Source organism: Brachycentrus maculatus, unplaced genomic scaffold, assembly GCF_059751285.1.
Source record: "Brachycentrus maculatus isolate JH-2025_06_01 unplaced genomic scaffold, ASM5975128v1 h1tg000310l, whole genome shotgun sequence".
Lineage (NCBI taxonomy): Eukaryota > Metazoa > Arthropoda > Insecta > Trichoptera > Brachycentridae > Brachycentrus > Brachycentrus maculatus.
In genome coordinates this window covers 663,513-680,192 of record NW_028281060.1, presented here as the reverse complement: position 1 = coordinate 680,192, position 16,680 = coordinate 663,513, and the positions used below count along the sequence as shown (strand labels likewise).

Sequence of the window (16,680 nt, the reverse complement as noted above, 5' to 3'; positions counted from 1 at the left end):
AAACATCTCATTACATGATGACATTGTAACACAATGACATTGTAAAGTGATTTCATTGTAACATGGCATTGAAAGATGTTATTACATCATTATATGACATTGTAACGTGATATTGTGACATGTCATTGTACCGTGATTTCATTGTAACTTGATGTCATTGTAACATGATTTCATTGTAATTGATATCATTGTAACATGTCATTATATGACGACGTTGTAACATGTCATCATATCGCTCACTCCTTTCAACAACGTCATATATCAAAAATCGTAAATTTTCAATTGAGCATGTTTTACGAATGCCCAGAAAATGTACTATATCCCAGCAATGACGGCATATTTTTAACTTAATATTTACCCGCTACAGGGCAGAAAATGTTGTTTTTACGTTTTGAAGAAAACTTATTGTTTAATTATTTTTTTAAATATACTTAATACTTTTAAAATGGAGAAAAACCTTCAGGTTTTACCTAAAACGATCTGTTGCACAGTAAAAAGTTCAATAAGTGGCTTGATTTTTTTTTTTAATACATTTTATTTTATTCTTAAACTTTAAAAACAATCTCCTGAAAAATCAAGTGTTTTTTATTTATGATGTTGTTGAAAGCAGTGGAGGAAAGGAGTCGATATGACATTCATTACAAGATTACATTGTAACTCGCTGACAATTAAACATGATATGTACATAGAAGCTTGACCATTTGATGTGTTTATACTTGTAACCTCTTACAGAATGATGCGAGTAGAGCATTTATCTTATACCTGAAGGCTATAAAGGCATCTCCCTGCTCGCCCCCCACAATGTGCACTCCGCCCTCGGGAATGGAGAGCCCCCGGAAGAAGGCCCGGATGTCGGCTGCGTTGGCCGACCACGGCAGGTTCTGCAGTCTGATTATAACACTCATGGCGACTTCTTCTTCTTCACACTAATCCCTATAACCAAGGAAAACGTCTTTCGATATCGCTGTTCGAGGGTCTCATCCTGACAACACAGTTCAAAATAAATGTGGCAGCTCCAGGATCCTTTTTAACGCATGGGTTTATTTTCAAAACTAAGTGTAGGTTTTCAGAACAGTATTAGTCTATTTTTTATTATTATTATATGTCATATTTGTTGTATGTTATATCGTGGGTGTACTGGCAAAAAACGTTAACTCGAAAATATACAATTTTGGCTTAATGATGCATAGTATAAAATTTTCAACGATCTATAAACTTATTCATTGATTTGGCGTTTAATTTGTAGAACTCCATTTTAATTTATGTATTAATTTTAAATCAAACACAGATTTTTAGAGTCTACTAAGTTGTATTTCATTAACAAAAAACACATAAAAAAATTATATTGTGACAATTGTTTCGCCTTGTTACACATTCGTTTGATAATGCCCTAACAAGGCGAAACAATTGTCACAGTAAAATTTTTATGTGTTTGTTAATAAAATACAACTTAGTAGACTCAAAAAATCTGTGTTTCATTTAAAATTAATACATAAATCTATAAACTTGCAAAATACAGTAAGTAGTTTCAAATGTCATATTTATGTGGTTTTACAAGTAAATTCAACTTTAAGTTTAATAGTGGGTTAAAAGTTCAAATTTAAATTCAGGTTAAAAGCTTTAAAGAACAGGGATTATGCAAACAGGGATTTTAGAGGTAACGTTTTTAGCAAGTATACCCAAGATATAATGTGCATACCAGAGGTTCCCAATCTTTTTGGTTTACAGCTCCCTTGATACATAATAATAATAAAAACCCTTATCCGCACCCCAATGGTGCATAGGGCACTGCTTCATATAAATGCAGTGTTATCTTGATCGATTACGCATGAAGGAAAGGTGATCAGCCCTCCGCTTCAGGTACCAGACCAGGGTAATATTGAATAAATATTACGGTGAAAGAATCACTTATATTTATTTGACCCCCCCTGGGAATCGAACCCGGGACCTCCGGAACGGTAGCCGAGCGTGCTGACCATTACAATACGGAGGCGGACATAAAATAAGACAAATATTTCATAAAATAAGACAAATACAACTTCATAAAATAAGACAAATATTTTTGCAAAAAAATACATTATATTTAACCTATGAGCTTTACCTATGAGTTTTTATTAAAAAATGGGTTAAAAATTTGCTTTGGTTCTTTTTCATAAGAATCCTAAGTAACAATACTTATTTACAATGTATCAGACATTTTTTTACTCAATAGACTCATTTCTATGTCCGCCCCCGTAGTGTAATGGTCAGCACGCTCGGCTACCGTTCTGGAGGTCCCAGGTTCGATTCCCAAGGAAGGTAAAATAAATATATAAGTAATTTTTTCACTGTAATATTTATTCAATATTACCCTGGACTGGTATCTGAAGCGGAAGGCTGATCACCTTTCCTTTTCTTTCATGTGTAAACGACCAAGATAACACTGCGTTTATATGACGCAGTGCCCTATGCACCATTGGGTGCATAAGGGTTTTTTTTTTTTATATTCATTTATGACCCTTTTCATATCCTTTGCAAGTCAAAGGTTCTCAACATAAGATGTCGCTGGACAATTTTTGTAATAATTTTTATAATATATTTTGTATTTTTAGAAATATATTTTGCATTTAATATGTCAATCAACATAATCTCGGCATATTCTACAAATGAGGTAGTCAGATATATTGTCCTAAAAATACTTAAGGCCCGGTATTCGATAAATCGCAACCTAATTTCTTTAAACCCAGGCAACATTTGGCGTAATTAATATTTTTTTCATAAAACACCGTTTTTGTATTGAAAACATAAGTTTTTCTGCCAAATAACTATATGGTTTTGGAATGAAAGGAGTTATAGTAAGGTAAGGAGTTAAAAAAATGTATATTTAAAAAAAATTCAAATTCCTTTTTTTTTAAATCCTACATATCCCTCACTCCTTTCAAGAACGTCATAAATCAAAAAACTTGATATTTCAGGAGAACGTTTTGAAAGTTTAAAAATATAATACAATGTATTAAAAATAAATATCAAGCCACTTATTAAAATTTTTACTGTGCAACAGATCTTTTTAGGTAAAACCTGAAGGTTTTTTCTCCATTTGAAAAATATTTAGTAGATTTAAAAAAATAATTAAACAATACCTTTTCTTCAAAATGCAAAAACGCCACTTTCTGCCCTGTAGCGGGTGAATATTAAGTTAAAAATATGTCGCTTTTGCTGGGATATAGTACATTTTCTGGGCATTCCGAAAACATGCACAACTGAAAATTGTCGATTTTAGATTTATGACGTTCTTGAGTGAGCGATATGTGTATGCCGTAAACAATGTGTGGGCAACAAGGAGTGAGCGATATATCCTAAAACAAAAATAGGCATGAAGTGACGTCCGACTCTCAGCGCTGCTGGACGCTTACTGAATTCTATTAATACGAGTAAGGCATAAACATGCCGTATGACGTATTTGTGTGCATAGGGTGGGTAGGAACATTTGACGTATTGGGAGAGTTTCTGCGTTTGCAGGTATACTTTTTTGTACCTGATCATTTGGGATATGGCTCGTTGGAGCAATAGCGGACATATCAAGTATGTTTGTATAGTAAAGCGGTAAAAGAATCAAACCTCTTTGGCGAAACAGATAAATATATATGGGTAAAATGAAATCTTGAGTCGTAACAATCGGCGGGTATGTATGAGGAGATGCATGAACGTGGAAGAGGCTAAGAATGTTTGCAAGGACAGAGTGGTGTGGCGCTCTATTCTCTCTGCCTACCCCTGCGGTGAAGCGGCGTGATGGTTAGTTAGTTAGTAAGTTTTGGAAATCTTGAATAAACTGCGCTATATTAGGTGTTTTTTTTTTATATATATACAGGATGGGGCGCGTTCACTACCTTTTTTTTAAACTCTCGCCTCAAAACGACAATTACTTTTCTGCTCTTTTTTTGCGTAAAATACAAAACATTCTGAAATCGCATTTATTAGTTTTTTTTTTGTTTTTTTTTACAAAATTTCGTGTAATATTACGCAAGTAAAATAAATTTAGGCAAATTCCTATCACCAAATTTTAACTTTATCACTTACCATATAAAACAAAAGTTCAACGACATTTGAAAATAAGATTCAGCATGCCTGTGGCGTTAGCTCGTCAGGATTAAAAATATATAGATAGATATCATTACAGAATGGCGATCATGACTTAATTAAGGGCTTAAGACCCGTCATAGGCCGGTTTAAGCAATCACTCTATACACATTGTGATGAGATGTCAAAATGTAAATATAACTCCTAAGATTTGTGAACTAGGATTTTGACACAGACAAAATGTTGTGAATATGAAAATCTAGATTTAATCCGATTACTATGGATCAGAGATCAGGAAAAGATGGATCTCAGATGAGAGTTTAGATGGAAACTCACCAGAATTTGGGATTGATGTCAGATTCGCGGGTAAATTATTCCACGGCAGCAGCGAAGCCCCTATCGCCGAAATTTGTATTGGGACAACGTTTGGTCTCCAATAGTCTGCCGATAGCTGATGTGCTTGATGATGGAAGAGTTGCCTATCTTCAGTTGATAGTCTCAGGATAAGCTTTGAGATATACACCAATGCCATTTCGTAAATTGCCCTATACACCATCCAGCAAAGTTTAAACGTTATTCATTCCAGACACCTCAACCAGCAAAGTTCCCTTAGATGTATGAACATTCTGGTATTTCGGTTATCAATTATATTTCAATTCAGTTATCAAGAGATAAGTCGTAGGAAGCAGCAAATCTTGGTCATGTATCGCTAGCTCCTTTCAAGAACGTCATAAATCAAAAAAACTTAATTTTTCAGGAGAACGTTTTTAAAGTTTAAAAATATAACGCAATGTGTTAAAAATAAATATCAAGCCACTTATTGAACTTTTTACTGTGCAACAAATCTTTTTATGTAAAACCAGAAGGTTTTTTCTCCATTTGTAAAATATTTAGTTTATTTAAAAAAAATAATTAAACAATACCTTTTCTTCAAAATGCAAAAACAACATTTTCTGCCCTGTAGTGAGTAAATATTAAGTTAAAAATATGTCTCTTTTGATGGGATATAGTACATTTTCTGGGCATTCGGAAAACATGCACAACTGAAAATTGACCATTTTTTATTTATAACGTTCTTGAAAGGAGTGAGCGATATGTCTTCAAGAAAAGGTGATTCAGTTGTCTTGGTCATGTACGAGAGCCGCCATAAAGCTTGCCTCTTTTACAAGGCATCAGGTTCGCGCCGCCCAGGACGACCACTGCCGACAATTCGTCGGCAGTTCTCGTCAGAACTTCGGGACACAGACCTGACTTGGGAGGATGCAAGGGAGCTGGCAGCCGACAGAATAGCTTGGAGACAGTTTATGGACTCTATATGCTCCACATACGGAACGGATATGGTTTAATACCAATTCAGTTATCAATCTTCAGCAAAAAATATTGCTTGGACGCAATTAAATTCGGTTTCAACTAATAAGTTGGGGCAATGCAAGAATTAATTTTATATATGATTAGGTGGAAAACAAACATGGCTCATTCCATTTCAAGAAGCCCTCATCAATCAACCGTGTTTTTTATTTTTGTTTCGGAATTCACTTTGTGGTAATACATGATTAAAATATACTTGTTTTTTACCGCTTGAGTTAAATTACTACAACTAGTTTCGGAAGCTTTAAATTCTTCCATCTAAAGGTTGAACCCGTAGTTGGAAGCATCTGTAGCTTCTGAAACTAGTTGTCAGTATAATACTCAAGTTGTAAAAAACAAGTGTTTTACTTATAATTTAACCTTATTTTTAGTCTATAAAATGCAACCATTTTTTTAAAAGTTGGCTGTGGAGTTGGTAACGTTCGATTCACACCTTTTTATTATGTTCAAATTTATGTAATTGTTACGGCGTAATATTTGTAGCAACATGAACTATGACCCCAAGCGCCTGCTAGGGGCAGGGCGGGGTGTACGCGGGGAATGTTTACGTTATATCCCTTATGAGACGAATGCAGCATCCCCTGCACACACTTGTCATTGTACTGTCATGGCAACCTGTTGAATAAACCGATTGCATCCTAATTACGAGTTATTATTACCTACACCCGAGCCCCGTAATATTTTTTTTTTTTTTTTTTTATTTATTTCTTAAGTTAGCTTATATTAAAACTAATATAAACTATTATATACATTTACATCATCTTTATATATTTACATTTCCTTACAGTAACTTAGACATTTATTTTTAAATTCTTTCAGACACTTTTCATTCTTCATACATTCAGGCATCTCATCATACATTTTTAAACCCTTATACATCAAGCAATTTTGCGACTCAGCTCTTTTCAATAATGGTAGTCTTATTTTATCCTTTTGTCTAGTAGCATATTCATGACAATTTTTGTTTAAGACAACTTTATCCTTAAAATATTTTGGCAACTTATCGTGAAAAAATTTATGTACAAATATCAACATATTAAATTTAAGTCTTCTTCTTACAGATAACCATTTTAGTTCATCTCTCATTCCTTTTACATTGCTATATTTATTCTTCCCAAGAACTATTCTCATCGCCCTATTTTGTGCAATTTCTAGTTTATTTAGATTTCCTTCGTTTGCTAAAAATAACACTGTTGAGCAGTAATCTATATGTGGAAGAATGATTGTTTTGTAAATTAGTTCTGCAGTATCTTTATTTAATTTATTCCTTAATCTACTAAGGAAAAATATTTTTTTTTGATATTTTTTTATTAACGTGTTCAAAATTTGCATTTAATGTCAATTTTGAATCTAGTATTATGCCCAAATATTTCATTTCATCAACCTTTTCTATGGTTTCATTATCAATATATATATTCATCCTTGGGTTTGGCTTTCTTCTTCCTAACTCCATGTATTTTGTTTTCCCAACATTAAGCTTAAGTTTATTAATTTTGAGCCACTCGGATATTCTGTTTAAGTCCTCGTTTAATTTTTGTATGGTCTCTGTATAATTTTCTCCCGCTATATATATTAATGTATCATCGGCAAATAATTGTAGTTTGCAGTGTTTTATTATATTAGTGATGTCGTTTATATATATTATAAATAAAATTGGTCCTAGAACTGATCCTTGGGGAACTCCTAAATTATTCTCCAAAGGTTCAGATATTTTGTTTTCTATTTTAGTTACTTGTTTTCTTCCTTGAAGATATTCTTTGAATAAATTGAGGGCCTCATTTGAGAGTCCTATTATTTCAAGTTTTTGTAGTAATTTTTTTCGATCTATTGTTTCAAACGCCCTTTTGAAGTCCAAAAACACAGCTAAAACATACATATTTTTATCCATTTCCCTTTTCCAAGTATCAATGACAATATTAATTGCAGATTCACACGAGTTGTTGTTTCTAAAACCTGATTGTTCCTGACAAAGTAATTTATTTTTTTCTAAATATTCAATCAATTGTATTTTTATTACTATTTCCAAAATTTGTTCATATTTCGGTAACATGTTAATTGGCCTAAATTCTTCACACTTTTTTGTATTCACCACTTTTGGTATAGGGATTACCATCGATGTTTTCCATGTGTTTGGGAATTTCCCTTTTAGTAACGATTCGTTTATTATGTTAAGTAGATGCTTTCCAATTTTCGGTAATATGTCTCTTATTATTTTAATTGTTAATCCATCCGGACTTGATTTTGATATTGTATTTTTTAGTACTAGCTTAAGGTGTGTCATATCAATTTCTTTAAATACCATTTTATTTTTTATATCCTGAATATTTTTTACTGTTGTTTCATTAATTAGTGGAATACTTTTGTTTATATCTTTGATGCTTTCTATAAAGTATTTATTAAAGCATGTTTGTGTATTTCCTTTTATTTCTTTCGGGAATTCAACCGTGTTTTTCCTCACCTCCTCTTTACTGTGTATTAGTCTTTTGATTGTTTGCCACATTTTTTTGGGATTTCCTTTTTCGTCTTGTAATTTTCTTTTAAAATACTCATTTTTGCTGTTTTTTAATAATTTAGAGTACTTGTTTCTTATCATTTTAAAAGTCACCCAATCTTGTGTTGTTCTTGTAATTTTTGCTATTTTATATGCTCTATCTCTATCATATTGAAGTGATTGTAGTTCTCTGTTATACCATTTATTTGTTCCTTGTATTTTTACCGACTGAATCGGAATCATAATATTGATTGCTTCCGTGATACAATTTACAAGTGCTTCTGCTTTTTCATTATATTCCATGAGATTGATTTTATCTATATTACCAATAAGGTTTGTTAATGTTTCAATGTCATACTTTTTTAGATTTCTGTATTGCATTTCATTGATTAACTTTTTTGAGTACCTGGTGTTTTTTAGATTATCCGATATGTGGATAATATTGTGATCGGTAATTTTTGGTTCATCTTTCACTTTCACTTCAATATTGCATGTGTTGGATATTACTAGATCAATTAAAGTTCTCGATTTGTCTGTTATTCTAGTTTCAGTTTTTACTAATTGTTTCATACCATTCGCTTGGATAATTGCTTTTAGTTTTTTAGTATATGTGTCTTTTAAATTTAACATATTTATATTGAAGTCTCCCGTAATAATGTTATGCTCATTATCATTTAAATTTTCACTGCACCAGTTCTCAATAAATGTCAGAAAATCTTTGGTACTTGCATTCGGAGAGCGATACACTATTCCGTATACCCCTTTTTTGTATCCTTCATTTATCCTAATTGCTAAGATCCAGTAGTTTTTTTCCAGTTGAGTTCTATTGATAATTTCATAGGAAATGTTATTTTTTATTATAATTATTACTCCTCCTGTATGTCTACTATCTGAATCACATCGTATTGATGTATAACCTTGAAAACTAATTTCACTATCTTCAATTTCGGCTGTTACATGAGTTTCACTTAACATTACAATTCTCGGTTCGTTTTGTTCAATTAGTACTTGAATTTCTTCGTGGTGTGCAATTAGACTTTGTATATTTAAATAAATTATTTGGTTTAGTTTATTACTTTTCAAAAAAATGTTACTTTATTCTTTTCCATTTCCAGTTTCCTTTTGTATACTGGGCAGTTGTAACTCCATGCTGGATGTCCCGCGTCTAAGTTTAATTTTAGTTTGTTTTTAGTATTTACGCAATTTATACATATTTCTTCACCTTTTTTTATGTGACATTCGTCACATGCGTGATTTTTTGTACATTTTGGGCATATTTGTTTTTCATTCGTGCACTCTGATATTTTGTGATTAAAACCATAGCATTTGTAACATCTTTTTACATTTAGCGCATCGTAAATTTTTACCCTTTCCCATCCAATATTTATTTTTTCCATTTTCAGCATTTCGTCATGAGTTTTCGAGTCGACTTCTAGATATATTATATATTCCTCACCTGTGGTAAGTTTTTTATTTCGAACTGCTCCAACATGCATTGATTTTGGTTGTTCTATGAAATCGTTCTGTATTTTAATATTTGTAACGATTTCCTCGTTCGACATTTTATGTGAGACTCCCACAATTTTAATGCATGGCATCCTTTTTTTTTGAACATTAGTTTGGTATTTGTCTGGAAATTTGTTTTCTATTTCTTTTTGCAATCTTTCTGACGCTTCATTGTTTTTGCAGGTTAATATTACTTTTCCGTCTTTTGCATTTTTCAAATTAGTGATTCTATTTTCTATCGGACTAATGTTTTTTTTTTATGTCTTCTTCTGTTTTTTCGGTAGTCTGTTTTTCTTTCGGTGATATTACTATTATTTCTCCTATATTTTTGTTTAATTTTGGATTTCCTTTATACACCATTTCTTTTAACATTTTATTTTCGGTGACTATTTCTAATATAATGTTTAGTGTCATGAAATAAGGTGTTTTTACAACAAGGAATAATGTTTTTAACACATTATTTGCGGGAAAACGATTAAAAGCGTCTTTTACATACTGTTGGTAGAGAATGGGAGGCACTTAAAAGCTTTCTATTTGCTTACTTTTGGTAGAGCGCGAGAGACGCCTGCAAACATTGTACAGATGGAAATCGGGTTTGCGGTTACTTGCGATTAGTATAGTGAGGGCCGGGCGGCAGACTGTCCGATAATAATTAGGGTTGGGATTCATAATAAAAACAAGACAACAATGCGTTCGTTACGGCGCAATAATTCCAACAACCTGAACTATGACCCCAAGCGCCCGCTAGGGACACAGGGCAGGGGTGTCCGCGGGGAATGTTTATGTTATAAGACGCAATCTTAAACACTTGTCCTTGTACTGTCATAGCGACCTGTTGAATAAACCGATTGCATCCTAATTACGAGTTATAATTACCAATAGCCGAGCCCCGTAATATCGCTCACTCCTTTCAAGAACGTCATAAATCAAAATTCGTCAATCTTCAGTTGTGCACATTTTCGGAATGCCCAGAAAATGTACTATATCCCAGCAAAAGCGGCATATTTTTAACTTAATATTTACCCACTACATGCCAGAAAGTGTTGTTTTTGCATTTTGAAGAAAAGGTATTGTTTAATTATTTTTTCTAAATATAATAAATATTTTTCAAATGGAGAAAAAACCTTCAGGTTTCATCTCAAAAGATCTGTTGCACAGTAATAAGCTTAATAAGTGGCTTGATATTTATTTTTAATACATTGCATTATATTTTTAAACTTTGAAAACGTTCTCCTGAAAAATCATGTTTTTTGATTTATGACGTTCTTGAAAGGAGTGAGCGATATGTTAGTACATTTCATAATTAAGACATATTTTTTAAATTACAATGATGTTACTATTATGTACTATGCTTACTTTAATTTTTTTTTAAATAGATGTCTTCTATCATATGCATACAACAAAAAATGTCCCAAGATTTTGTTTTTTCAACACACCTTTTGTTTATGGTCACCTCTCATCATCCGTGGCAATTATCGTTAATTCATTTGGCAGGATAGTGGTACTACAAACGCTGCAGAATGCTAGGGACATATTTATAATACTGTGGACTACATAAAAGGGACATATTTGTATTATTCTGAGAACTATTACATAAAAAGTTAACGCATAATTTTGAGAACATGATTTTAAGTCTACTATATTATTGTTTAGCGGAGGGCTAATCACCTTTCCATTATGTGTCAACGATCAAGATGACACTGCTTTTATATATGATGCAGTGCCCTATGCACCATTTGGTGCGGATGAGGGTTAGAAAAATATTATAACAAAACCACTTTTTCAGTTTATTTAATTTTGAAATCTTCACCTAATCAACTTAAAAACTTTTAATCCAAAAAGGAGTGAAAATTACTTCAAATTCTATATAGATTACATGTTTGATCAGTGAAATACAGTCCTAACAAGCTTTCCTAAAACGGTTTAGGAAATGCTTCTTAGGGTCATTTTAATAGCTCAGGTTCGCTTGGTGTTCCTCCTCAGGACTTTGGGTTTGGGGGTGGGTATAGAGCACAGGAGGTTGGCCTATCGGTGCAGGTGGTTTCCTAATGGGGCTAGGGTTCCCTAGTAGAGTTACTAACTTTCCTGGAGCTGTCACCCTGGCCATTAGAACATGGTGGTGGATTAACTTACATGCCCCGTTGACAGTGATAGGGACTTTGAAAGCATTTAGTAATAATTTTTATTTATTGACTTGGCGTTTAATTTGTAGAACTCCATTTTAATTTATGTATTTATTTTAAATTAAACACAGATTTTTTGAGTCTACTAAGTTGTATTTTATTAACAAAAAACACATAAAAAATTAAATTGTGACAATTGTTTCGCCTTGTTAGGGCATTATCAAACGAATGTCCTTTGATAATGTCCTTTGACATTCGTTTGATAATGCCCTAACAAGGCGAAACAATTGTCACAATTTAATTTTTTATGTGTTTTTTGTTAATAAAATACAACTTAGTAGACTCAAAAAATCTGTGTTTGATTTAAAATAAATACATAAAATAATTTTTATATTCTCAATATTATTAATATTTAAATCATACTTTGTGGTTAGTCGTTTTTACTTTAATATTTATAAAAAAGTAAAAATGACTAACCGCAAAGTAAATCCTTTAAATATTAATAATATTGAGAATAAATAGTGTTATGGTAGTGACGGGTAGTATTGTTTGCATGCTGCGGTAGTGATTGTCCTGACGAACAGATGGGTATGTCTCGAAACCGGTAGACATAAAAATCTCGGTGAGTGGTTATATACTAATACTACTAACATTTTTGTAAAAAATTTTTTGATCGTGAAAAACTTTGCATGATCGATTAAATAATATAAGATAAAAAATGGTAACTTTTTTTTTAATAGATGGGTCTGAATTTATAAACCGGAGTTTCGTGTCGGGTTGTGGTCCCGTGGTTAGTATCGCAGACTCTTAAGTCAGAGTTTCTCGGTTCGAACCCACTCTACTACAATTTGATACTATTTTTAATAATGAGCCGCTTAGGCTCACAGAAATAGTATGAAATTAAAATATGTGTGTAAATATTAAAAACACAAATATTTCTCTTTTGAAAAAAAAATATTTATATATACTGGACCCGGGAATGTGGCGATAGCCATATTTAAAAAAATAGCCAATTAAAAAGATGATATGGAATCCATAAACTAGCTCCAAGCTCCACTGTCAGCTGCCAGCTCCTTTGCATCTTCCTTTGCATCAGGTCTTCAAGTAGCATAAGAAGACTGGCGACAAACTGTCAGCAATGGTATCACAGGCGAATCTTTCACAAGGCATCTTTCACAAGGCGCATCGAGTCAGGTTGTGGTCCCGCGGTTAGTGTCGCAGACTCAAGAATTTCTAGGTTCGAGCCTGCTCTACTGACTAATTCAAATTATGTAAATAAATGTTTTACGTTCTGGTTTTGCCTAATTGGGTATTCATTTAAAAAAAATTATAATATGTAAAATATGAAAATAAATAAAAACATAATTCAATTCCTATTTTTCTTCAACTCTTTTGTGCGGAGTATGTGCATTGTTTTAGCGTTTGAGCTTTTATTATTTTTATTGCTATTGATTGATGATTGATTTATTCCATTGTTCCGCGAAGTATGTGCCGGGCACACTGGTATACAGTGTGGATTAGTTGGTGTGCCGCGAAAAAAAGTATTTTTGTGAAAATAACACAATTGCTTTTGTTGCCTGTGCTCAGTTACGTAGGCTCACATTTCACATTAAACATATCGCTCACTCCTTTCAAGAACGTCATAAATCAAAATACTTGATTTTTCAGGAGAACGTTTTTAAAGTTAAAAAATACAATACAATGTATTAATAATAAATATCAAGCCACTTACTGAACTTTTTACTGTGCAACAGAACTTTTTAGTTAAAACCTGAAGGTTTTTTCTCCATTTGAAAAATATTTAGTACATTTCAAAAAAATATTATACAATACCTTTTCTTCAAAATGCAAAAACAATACTTTCTGCCCTGAAGCGGGTAAATATCAAGTTAAAAATATACCGCTTTTGCTGGGATATAGTACATTTTCTGGGCATTCCGAAAACATGCACAACTGAAAATTGACGATTTTTGATTTATGACGTTCTTGAAAGGAGTGAGCGATATGTTAAATATGTTACCATAATATGGTAAATATGCACCTCTGAAATTTCTTAATTTGGTAGGTGTAATTGTAACCTTTAATAGAAAAAGTTTGCGGAACACTTGATTTATTCCTTTCAAATAATATACTTGATATATTGGATAAATGAATACATATGGGGCCCTTGAGGTAATATATATGGGGCCCTTGAGGTAGTATTTTACGAAATACTACCTCAAGGGCCGCTATATAAATTATCAAAATTTATTATTATTATTATCATACGTCGTATCGTTTTTCTTAATATCGTACAATTAGTCAGGTGTGTGTTTTGACCTCCGCCGAACCCGGGAGTCTGACTCATCGAACCCCTGGGGTTCAAAACACCCAGGTTAAGAACCACTGCACTAGTGTTTATGCATGTGTAGGTGACACCGATTAGGTTGCATTTTTCCTACAGTTAGTTATTCACCGATTGCCATGAAATTTTGACATCACGTTGCGTTCATGCAAAAACATGTTAAAAAAACAGTTTTTTTACTGCAATTGCAGCGTCATCCGTTGATCGTAATAAGCAACACACGCAATAGTAAACTTTGGAAACGCCAAATAAAATTGATATTCTTCTATCTAAATTGCGTCTGGTAAGTATAAAAACACTTTTTTTCACTGTAATATTTATTTATTACCATGGACTGGTACCTGAAGCGGAGGGCTGATCACCTTTCCTTCATGTGTAAAACGATCATGATAACACTGCGTTTATAAGACACAGTGCCCTATGCACCATTGGGGTGCGGATAAGGGTTTTATTATTTATTAAGTATAAAAACAAGATGGTGTTACTTAGAAAAATAAAACCGATGGGGACGAAATTAGGTTGGGGGACAAAATTTGGCGACTGTACCTTATTATTTTTGAGTAATGCTCATTTTAATATACAAATTACATACTTTTTTTAGTAAGTTTTCTTCTTAGAAAGTTGTATTCTTCAGTGAGAATCAAAGACAGTTATTATGTATTTACGTTTTCACGCCATCCTTTGAGGGATTAGTTAAGTATTTATTAAATTTATTCCTTTTGAACACGGGTGAGATTCATACATTAAAATAGACATCTCATCCGTAGGGTGAATAATCCATTATCCGATATAAAAAATAATATTAAGATAATTCAATCGGCAAAAAAACAATTTTTGATCGATCAGTGTAATATTGAAAAGGCATAGGGATGAATTTTCTCACCAAAATTCAACTGGTCAAGTGCTGAAGTTCATAGAAACGCAGCAAGGTTAATTTGCCAAATTTGCTCAGGGTAAAAATTATACATAGAAGTTAGTTTTCAACTCTTATCCATAATTTATGTCGCCATTGCGTGTAAATTCAATCAGTATGACAAAACGCTTAGATAAACAACACCAGCGACTCGACCTAATTGATTAAAATTTGTGTTTAATACATCTTATTAAGATACATATACTTTTAAAAAACATTGTAAATATCGCTCACTCCTTTCAAGAACTAAATCAAAATACTTGATTTTTCAGGAGAAAAATATAATACAATGTATTAAAAATAAATATCAAGCCACTTATTGCACTTTTTACTGTGCAACAGATCTTTTTAGGTAAAACCTGAAGGTTTTTTCTCCATTTGAAAAATAACTACTTTATTTAAAAAAAATAATTAAACAATACCTTTTCTTCAAAATGCAACAACAACACTTTCTGCCCTGTAGCGGGTAAATATTAAGTTTAAAATATGCCTCTTTTGCTGGGATATAGTACATTTTCTGGGCATTCCGAAAACATGCACAACTGAAAATTGACAATTTTTGATTTATGACGTTCTTGAAAGGAGTGAGCGATATGATAATCAATTATTTTTAATTGAAATTTTACTTGGTAAATTTTACTTGAAATCTATTGATACGTGCTTCGACATTTTCAAACACCGTATGTAGAGCTGTCTAAATTTTAGAGTTGTGTCCTTGGGACGTTGAAGGATGGGAGCTGTTTCTAATTTCTATTTATTTACTATTTTTTTATTCTTGGGAACAGACAATAAGGGGGAACCTTTAGTCATTGTCATTATTATTAGTCTAGTCTTTTATTTGCAAATCTGGGAGGATTCCGGGGCCCCGGAATACCGCTGACGACCATTCACCGACTATACTCAGCGGAACGTCGGGATGCCGGACTGACCTGGGAGGAAGCCGAGGAGATGGCGCCTGACAGAGTGATTAGGAAACGTCTCGTGTTAGCCATATGCTCCACCTAGGGAGCGAACATGGAAAAGAAGAAGAATATTTACAAATAGCTTGAATATTAAAGTATTTTTTATTTTAAAAAATTTATTATAAATTTCTGCCTTAAGTCAGCAGTTTTTTTTTGTGGAGCTGCCAAGTTGCGAATACTGTGAATGTTGCGAATGTTGACTCATATTTGCCAGGATTTCATTGAGAACAATACATAAACCAACCACGATATGTTGTAGGTTACAACATAACAATGTTAGACGCAATTCGCTTTGGGCTAATCAATCTGCAAAATCAAAAATCCAGATAATACCATAATATGGTAAATATGCACCTCTGAAACTTATTAATTTGGTACGTGTACCTTGAATAGAAAACGTTTGCATAACACTGATTTATTCCTTTCAAATAGTATACTAGATATATTGGATAAATGAATACATCACGGCGCCCTTGAGGTAGTATTTTACGAAAATGGCGCTATATAAACTATACAAATTTATTATTATTACTATCATACGTCGTATCGTTTTTCTTAATATCATGTGCCCGGATAATTGATGTTCTACTGAATATCTAAATGTACAGAACTCTGTATAAACATTGTTTGCGGGAAAGATTTTATTTGGAAAAACAGTAACTTTTTTTTATATTTCTGATAACGAAATAATGCATTATTGCAAGCCATTAAATAACAATATTTTCCCGTTTTCATGATTTTTTCTTCATGTTTTTATTGAATGTTTTATGTAAGATAATTTTCAACTACTCTTATCTTAGATACACACAGGTTTTCCATCTGGTTTTCATTTTGAATAAGAAAAAATATTTATAATGGTTTTATGGACCATAACAAATTATTTTTCATATTTATTGAATAGCAAATAAACCGACAAT

At 32.4% G+C, this 16,680-nt stretch overlaps 2 protein-coding genes across 5 annotated transcripts in view; both read right to left on the bottom strand.

Moving 5' to 3' along the window:
• The window catches only part of LOC148304629 (uncharacterized), a 30,781-nt gene that overhangs the window by 4,629 nt on the left and 9,472 nt on the right, over positions 1 to 16,680 (bottom strand). For all 4 annotated transcript variants that reach the window (XR_015838315.1, XR_015838314.1, XM_088267961.1 and 1 more), the window contains exon 2: positions 763 to 933. Coding sequence is in view for 2 of the 4 variants with exons in the window: in XM_088267961.1 (XP_088124087.1) it covers positions 763 to 905 (143 nt within the window). In the remaining 2 variants the exon portion in view is untranslated. The remainder of the gene's footprint in view (positions 1 to 762; positions 934 to 16,680) is intronic.
• Positions 6,114 to 9,639, bottom strand: LOC148304630 (uncharacterized). Its single transcript, XM_088267956.1, has one exon. The coding sequence runs from the start codon at positions 8,888 to 8,890 to the stop codon at positions 6,701 to 6,703; it is 2,190 nt and encodes a 729-aa protein (XP_088124082.1). The 5' UTR covers positions 8,891 to 9,639; the 3' UTR covers positions 6,114 to 6,700.

What these genes read in the sequence shown, in the direction of transcription:
- LOC148304630 (XM_088267956.1), bottom strand. Translation starts at nt 8,890, where the DNA reads ATGTTAAGTGAAACTCATGTAACAGCCGAAATTGAAGATAGTGAAATT.